This window comes from Asparagus officinalis, chromosome 7 (genome assembly GCF_001876935.1).
Source record: "Asparagus officinalis chromosome 7, Aspof.V1, whole genome shotgun sequence".
NCBI lineage: Eukaryota > Viridiplantae > Streptophyta > Magnoliopsida > Asparagales > Asparagaceae > Asparagus > Asparagus officinalis.
Window position 1 is genome coordinate 72,419,928 of NC_033800.1, and position 8,670 is coordinate 72,428,597.

General features: G+C 36.2%; 1 protein-coding gene across 2 annotated transcripts in view; it reads right to left on the reverse strand.

The window, feature by feature from the left end:
* LOC109848435 (MLO-like protein 11) overlaps positions 1-7,525 on the reverse strand; it is a 14,487-nt gene extending 6,962 nt beyond the window's left edge. Inside the window, exons 1-14 of one of the 2 annotated variants that reach the window (XM_020417917.1) lie at positions 6,473-7,524; positions 5,308-5,365; positions 4,942-5,168; positions 4,724-4,840; positions 3,207-3,267; positions 2,900-2,994; positions 2,662-2,736; positions 2,293-2,378; positions 2,084-2,133; positions 1,723-1,763; positions 1,211-1,381; positions 1,084-1,119; positions 835-902; positions 410-470 (exon numbers count right to left, since the gene is read on the reverse strand). In XM_020417917.1, the coding sequence (XP_020273506.1) occupies positions 410-470; positions 835-902; positions 1,084-1,119; positions 1,211-1,381; positions 1,723-1,763; positions 2,084-2,133; positions 2,293-2,378; positions 2,662-2,736; positions 2,900-2,994; positions 3,207-3,267; positions 4,724-4,840; positions 4,942-5,168; positions 5,308-5,365; positions 6,473-6,598 (1,272 nt within the window). In that variant the 5' untranslated portion in view covers positions 6,599-7,524. Of the gene's footprint in view, positions 1-409; positions 471-834; positions 903-1,083; positions 1,120-1,210; positions 1,382-1,722; positions 1,764-2,083; positions 2,134-2,292; positions 2,379-2,661; positions 2,737-2,899; positions 2,995-3,206; positions 3,268-4,723; positions 4,841-4,941; positions 5,169-5,307; positions 5,366-6,472 lie in introns of both variants that reach the window. The other variant, XM_020417918.1, reaches the window with a different exon arrangement.

Genomic DNA, 8,670 nt, shown 5'->3' on the forward strand with positions numbered 1-8,670 from the left:
TTGAGTTTGTGGTCATTACTCTGGTTGTGCAGCTTGTTGATTCATTAACACTGTTGGGGCTCTGTGAGAAATTTTGAAAGTTTCTTGAGGTTTGGAGTTTGTGGTCATTACTCTGGTTGTGCAGCTTGTTGATTCATTAACACTGTTGGGGTTGAGTTTGTGGTCATTACTCTGGTTGTGCAGCTTGTTGATTCATTAACACTGTTGGGGCTCTGTGAGAAATTTTGAAAGTTTCTTGAGGTTTTGCGCAACACCCCAAGTACAGGAGGGTTTTAAGGGAAACACCCCAAAAGATAGGGTTTTTTTTTTGAAATTTAACGCTCAATAAAGCTGCAAGTTGGAACCTATTTTTATTGACAAGATCATGTGACATGGACCAGTAGTTCATGAAAGTATAATGAATTAGTACCTGTGTGACAAGCGCATAAAGAGGTAACGTACTGTAGCTGCATAGGAACTGCCCGGCAAACCTAAATAGAATAACAACCCAATCAGTAGTCAGTACACTATCATGTTACCATCAGTTTCCTCTAGCAACAAATGAATTCGGCTAAATTTTAAAACGGTGATGAAAAGGACTGAGACAAACAATTGAATTTGGTAGAGAAAGAAGCATCACAATGGTGTCTAGTAAACCTACAAATAGTAATATAAACAAAGGAAAAGTAGCAAGATTTGAGGGGACAAAATAACAACAATGCCACCAGAAGTGCTTACGAGAACTTCAAAGTTTTGATTGAAACGACACGTAAAGAGATTCAGATATCTTTCAAAAATATTGGAACACAGATATTATTCGCAACGAAAGAAATTAAGGTCGATTTAATTGCATACCCCAAAATAAGGCGAATATACACTAGATGATGGTTCCTCATGAAGCATGAATAATACCCAAATTGCCACTGCAATAGAAAAGAATACAATATGCGGATAAAACCAAGCTAGTAGTGAGAAAAAAAATTCCTAAGTAGTTAGTCCAACATGTAAGAACATAATGGAATCAGCAGCTTCAATTTTCAATTATATCAATCCTATATATGGAGTTCAACTAGTAATGAAATGAGACGAGGAAGAGAAAAATACCCAGAACCAGAAAAATGAAGCCAACTCAAATGCATTCTGCAGATAATAAGAACATCATAAGCTAGCATTAGATTGAAGAAAGGATCATTTAAGATATTGATGCTTTCTAACTTGAGGAAATACCTGCCTGGAAAAGAATGAAATGGATCAAATACAACAAAAGTTCCGGTTTCTTAAACCAAAAAAGATCATCACGGGGCTTTAGTTTTGCGCCGCTAAAAAGGCCACTTATGCCGACACTCTCCAGTGCCAGAGTTGCAATGACATGTTGAAGCTTTGTGCCCACGAGAAGAACTAGCTGGAAAAAGTAGGAATCTGAATAAAAATAGGGTTAATTGCCTATAGACCCGCCTTGTAGTATTGTTATTTTGACCTTACTACCCCTCTATTTTTTATTGTTGCAGATAAAGCCCAGAGTGAATTGTCCTTACTCTTTTACCCTGAGGGGGTCTGTTTGTCAAAAAACAATTTCCACTTTTTTTGAGGGTAAAAGAGTCAAAAATCACTCGGGAGGTCTATCTGCAACAATAAACAACAGGGGTAGTAAGTTCAAAATAAATATACTACTGGGGGTCTATCTGCAATTATAATAACAAAATTATATTTGGAACAACTAAAAGCTATTCTTTAAGCACTTACAGCAATAGGAATGGTGGCTATCCAGAAATAGAGATTTGAACCTGCCGCATAAGATAGTAGCATGAAATTGAAAGCTCGAAACATCGGGTACAAGTAAAAGTTAGATAGAGAATAGGAGTTGATAAGTTTAGTTCATTTTGAGATAACCCCAAAAAGTTTGGAAATGCCACTTAACACTCCAAACATTTGCATTTTGCTGAATCTATTTTCAGATTTGGAGATTATATGAAAAAGTTTTAGAGGTTAAGTGACATGTCAAAACTTTCCGGAGGTTATCTCAAAATGGGCAAATGTCTCGGGGTTTTTTTTGTGAATTGCACCCTTTGTTTACTGAATTAGAGTTAAAAAGAGAATAGCTCACCGTTTATGTTGAACAACATGAAAGCAACGACAAAACCCCACAGCTTCCAACTGCAATTATTTAAAGAAATATGTGTAAGGTGACCTGGTATGGAGCTGTATCATATGGGGTTTTCCATTATCTTTTAGAATCTAAGGCATGAAATGGCCTATTCATCTGAAAGATCAAACGAATTTCAAGAATAGAAAAGTGAATATCACAGAGTTTACCTTACGCCAACAATCATCTTAAATTCTTCTTCCATGGAGCGTATCATATAGCTATGGAAATCATAGGTGGATGAAAGATGGTGATTCTGCCATGTTAATGAACAGGGATAAATACATTGTGTAGGTAATAATTGAAGTATATATTTTCATAACGAAAACATTGTAAACAATACTAGACCATCATACATTTTAAACAATAGCCTAGAATAATTAAAAACTGATGCACGTGACAAGGTTTTCGCCAATTTTCGTAATGATTAAGCAACTAAAGGAAAAGTTATTGGAGTCCAAAATCTAGAGCAATTTTCCTCCTTTAAGAATAAGGGGAAAAAATCTAACATTAATTTTAAAGGTTCAAATATGGTTTACCATGATAAAACCCCTACGAAGAGTAAGGTAGTCAGCTCGAACAACTGACCGTCCAAATTGGCGGAAAAAACAAGTCTGCAAGGCAAAGAAAAGAAGTAAATAAATAATTGATATTATACTAGTTTACTTGCATAATTGATCTCTAATAATCTTTACTTCAACAAAGAGAACTGATGCGTTACAGTTAAAGATTCAAAATAATAGTAAATATCGGAGAACTAACAATGTTTTGACCTACCAGCCAAACAAAAAAGCCACTTCTGGACCAACGATTTGAGACATTGAACTTCACAAATGTCGACTGCCTTCTCATTGTCAATGCTCTGGTGATCTCTGCAGAAGCATAAATTAGAATGAAGTTGGCCAGATAAATTTAGAAATGAAATGAATAAGGATTTCTAATGTTCTGCTTTGAAGATAAGCAGATACCATAAAAAGGCAGGCTCAACCACATTTAATCATTTGATGTCAATTGGTATAGATAGTGAAAAATTGGCTCACTACTAGAAGAAGGAAGCCTGAAGAGCATCTCATTTCATTCTTACCCGCATATGAATCATGACGATCCCTATGAGCCTCTTCTTCCCATCTCCTCCACGTATGTATCTATAGGTAGCATGTTAAAGATAAAACATTAGTCATGCAACTCTTGATATGGAACTACAAACAGAAGCAGATATTGTTTTTTCCATTATTAAGGGGAACATAGCAATAAGTTGAAATGCCCTCCAACTATTGGAAACGCGGTGGAATAATAACCACAGATCGATGAAAGAAAGAACAAAAGCAAAGAGAAAGCAATCAAAGAGACATAGGAATTCAGCGTGGTTTGGCGATCAATATTTCACTTGTAATTAACACTGATTGCAGCCAATCACTCAAACGCGAATCTATTTTCTTCTGTCGTTTCTTATTTTCTCTACCTTCAAGTCCATACCACTACACTGAAACTCCAAAGTTGTGGTGATGAGTGAATGTTATACTCTAACACACTCCGCAGGTTGATGGCCTTTTCATGAGCTGAAACCTGGACTCATGGCGGTATCTTTTTCTTTAATCTGCTTTTGAAATTCATTGCAAGCAAGAATCAAACTTGGGCTGCTCTGATACCATCAGTCCCTGCTACACCAAAACTCCAAAGTTGCGATGAGGGGTAAGGGTCATACTCTTAACACTCTATTGAACCATACATCTTGCAATAGGGTGAAAATTTACAGGGTTCAACTCTAGGATCGGATACTGTGTATTCTCCACGTAATTCAGGCTCCACAAACAACACAAATTGGATTATAATTTTCGAGGTAGTAATCCTGCTTGCTTTCTTGGTTGTTGAGGGTCAAAAGGACTTATGAACTTGATGAATCAAAGTAGACAATCTATATCTTGTGAAGGCACTGACTGCAAAATATGCATGTGTAATGACTTTTAAATGTAAATTTCATTCTGTGTCTTAAAGAAAGAAAACAAATGGAAGTGGAAACTAAGATCAATTAAAATGTATTAGAATATGTCAAAAAGGATACTCTTAGACGTACAGTGTTTCTTCATGTAAAGCATAGTGTTACAAAATTGTAGGACAAACAATTTATAACAGACTAAAAGAAGAAAAATTAAGATATGGTGGAAACATACTAAATAAATCCTTGGAGTCCATTTAAGTATGGTAAATCCTTGGAGTCCATTTAAGTATGGAAAATAACACTATTAACACATGACATCCGTAAGATGCTACTTTAGCTCACAAATCTTTGATATATAGTAATTCCTCATTCCTGTTCATTTTAGTCAGTTTGTCTAGACCGCATAAAATATGGTATTCTTCTTTTTGTTTGCTCATGCATGTGGATCTTAATGTGGGTCAGCTTTCAAACATAAGACAAAGCACAATACAAAGCATACAGTGATATCCCTTGGAAAAAAAACTAACATTTCAGTGCGATCGTAAGATTTATTATAGAAAATCATACTTATCAGTATCACTACAGCACAAGAAAAAGCATAAAAAAGTTTAACTAGCCATATGTACTAAGACTATTGAATCAATCAAGTAAGAAAACCTAACCTTCACAATAGCCAAGAGCATTGTCAAACAGCTGTAAGATACATGGGTTATGGCCATCACAAAGATAAATCTGTGGAGTTGCTCAAGACCCTCATATGAAACAAATGGCTCATAACCCTGCATGAATGAACAAAAAATTCGCCTTGGGATAAAATTAACAAAGCTTGCCCCAAACCGTGCATCTGGTACATTTCAATTAAATTGATTTTATTAAATACCTCTGCACAAGTCTGGTGATTTAATTCACTCAATATCCTTTTAAACGAGTGGTAAATAGCTCTACTGCCTTGAGATGAGCCATTCTCAACTTCCGTTGTGTCTTCAATCTCAGATTTGGAACAAGGAGAAAATGTATTGTTATAGAACTTTGAATCTATACAAATATTTGCGATAGTTCTTGAACTGGCTGTTAGGAGCAAAGATATGAAGCCCAACAGCATCAATTCTGCAGCACAAATTTCAATGAATAAATCAATCAGTTACCATGAAAAATAACACAATGTGCATATACATTTGTAGGTTTCTAGTATGGATGAATCAATAGAACAATACATTTTTCGAAAAAATGATGACAAAAATTCTACCTTCTTTCATCTTCTCCAGGGCTTCGAATAATGGATTTCTGCGAGTCTTCTTCAACCACTAAAAAAATATAAGCATACCACTTGAGAAAAAAAATAAATGATACAACAATATCAATCCAATATTTTCACGGTTATAGAAGTCCAGTTACACCAACTAATATAATCACTGCTATTGAATCAGTTATCAAAAAAGATGATGGATAGAAACTTTTGGCTAGAATGATCTTTACTTAATTTATAAATGATGCTGCAAAACAACTATTAAAGTCAATGATAACTGAGCTGTTTAATAAGAAACCCATAGCTGGTTGATTAACTTCGACTCTTATGGTAATTATCATTCTGGAGAAGAAATTTTAAGTGAAGTGCTCTGCCAGTGATTCAGTTAGAACCTCAATGGCAAATTCAGTTAGAACACTAAATAGCAAATTCATCTACATATTTGATATTATTTTAGTTCAGTAATTAACAAGAAACAGTAACTGATTCATTTTCACTTTTCCAACTTATGCCCATGGATATTTCTTTCAAGTCCGATAGACCTGCAATAGGCGATAGGCTTGTTAGCTTCATCTCACGTGGAGTATTTCCATATCCTATCCTCTTAGTAATGAAACAAGAAGGAAATTGGCATATAAACATTCAGAGTGATATTATTGAGGGCTGGGTGTAAGGAAAATAAAGTAAGGCAAAGATGGAATGTGGTGGTAACACTGTGCAAAAGTCACGTTTGGATAAATGGTACTTCGGGATAGTAACAGCAAATTCTTCGAATACACTGGAGATCATAAAAATCATAATTCTCTATAAGCTAACATCACCCCAATATAACAGCAAAACATGGCAGATGACAGACTATCATTAGACAACCTCATAGAATTGAGAAGAAAACTTCCAATAGCTGCACTGAAAATGACTTCTGCAGGAACAATAAAGCCGAAAGAAGAAGAATCTGAAGTATAATTTACTTAATTCATAAATGATTATGCAACGCTATTCTTATTATCAATCCAGAGTCTAGCAAGAGTAAAGCTCTCCATGCAAACCAATGAGACATTCAGACTAACGCAACAATTAGTTAAGCATTCAGCAATAACCAACATTTGAGCAATCATACAAGAATTCAACATCTAGTTAATTCAACATGACCAAAATGAGAACTTACAGCACTTAATCGATGAATGGATCGTTCGACGACTAGAGAGACCGCGACAAAGATTGTCAACACAGTGGCCACTGACCAAGTGGGTGTCAGTGCCAATGACCTAATTTCTTCTGGTTTCTCAGCCATTTTCAGATATTTTTCTACTTTGTTCTCAAACTTTTTCTACCATTACACTTCAAAAATTAATAAACCCAAACCCCTCTTCTTATTTTCCCCTCCTTCACCAAAAAAACACAAAAGGGTGTTCAAAATCATCCCTTTCTTCAAAGACTAGTAGTACTCTTCAGCAAATTTCTTCTATTATTTCTCTCAAAAAGATGATGTTTTAATTAAAAAAACTTTACGTTAGCAACTTCAGAAGAAGAAGAAAACTACTTGCTGTCCCCTAATCTTCAACAACAAAGAAGAACCCACATTCCAAAATAGCAACTATCCTCTGTGTCTCCTCAAAGAAATAAGATATTCCCCCCCAAAAAAAGCAAAAGAAAAACTCCTTCAAAATCCGCTAATAAAAACAGCTCTCAAGGATAGCACCGTCTTCCAACAAGAACCCACATTCCAAAATCCAAACTTTCTTCTGTTTCCTCTCTTCCAAAATCCAAACTTTCTTCTGTTTCCTCTCTTCCAAAATCCAAACTTTCTTCTGTTTCCTCTCCAAGAGGATGAAATATTTCACAACGGAAACCTCTGCCTTCAAGATCCCAGCAACGGAAGTGATCCCTTTGAACCAACTATTAGCACAAAAAATGCCAACCTTAGGAACCTCAATGCCTCAACAACAAAAACAAAGGCTTTCAAAAACGCAGAAATCTCTCTCCAAAAAGAGAAATCTAACGAAAGAAGCTTCCACACGCTCAAAACTTGAAGACCCAATAACAGATCTCAGAGTGCAAAGAACCCTCTTGGGCTTGAGTCTCAAAACTCAAAAGGGACAAAAGACAAGGGGAAGGTTCGAGGTTGCAATCAAAGCCCCCCTTCCAGCTTCAGTATCTTCTGTCGAGAGAGAGAGAGAGAGAGAGAGCGCTTAAACTAGAGTCTTGGGGAGTTCTTGAGTCGGATTATTTCCCTATGGTCCCTATATTCCATATTTTGAGTCATATTGAAATTGCTGTCAGGTCCCCGAGATCATACAAAATTGTTAAAATTGGACCACTTATATTTTTTTAGCTTCAACCTTTTTAGGGGTGGAACATCAGTTATAGCCCTTTCTGATACAAAGCCAAACCTGATTTCAGTCGAGAGATGAGAATTTAGTGGGCGATAGGGAGGAACTAAAGAAAGATAGGAAAACTAAGAGCATCTCCAACAGCTTCCCCACTTTATTGGTATTCTCACTTTTGGAGAATTTTAGGTTTTTTTTTTCCAACAGATTCCACATTCTATTCCCCAAAATAGGGATGGAAGAGAAAAAATAGGGAGTCTTCCCCAAATCTGCAGCATTCTGTAAATTTTTGCAGAGAGCTTTGTCATAAATGCAACACATTCTTCAAAACAGGATGGAGGAGAAAATAAACACAAAACAAAATCCGTAATTACAAAAAAAGCCACGGGGGCAGTTCCAATGCATAAGAGCATCCCAAAATAGGGATGTAGAATATTTTTAGTATTGTAATAAATGCATGATTCTTTAAAATAAGGAAGTTGTTGGAGTTGCAACAAAAATAATTTGGAGAATATGACTTTTGCTTCTCCATTTTGAAGAAATTTTTGGGGGAGCTGTTGGAGATGCTCTTAACACTTTGCGGCACAAGTTCTGACATTAATTTAGTGGGCAAAGACAAGTTAATACGATGAGTAGATAGCAATGGTGGACTAATCTGAAAAGTAATAAAGATTTGAGGGACTAATATTGAAATAACTCACTGGTGGTTAACCTCGTGTTGAAATGGAATCTGGGGGTGTAAACGACAAAAAGAAAGATTTATTTGCATGGGAGGACATTAAAAAAAGGGCCTTGTGTAAAACCGTCGTTCTCAGCGCGCGCTCTCTAGTCTCCACTGTGGCGCACATGGGGGAGACAAGAGCGCTGGCAGAGTTCCTGTAGTCTGGGCTGTTGGTGGGCCCATATCTAATATCACTTTTCTAAGAATCAGGCTTCACCACTCGATTAGCTTATGATTTGGTTTGAACGGAGTCGGGTTCAAATCTGCTCGGTTCAATTGGCTATCAGAAAAGACCGGACCGGTTCGGTTCAATTG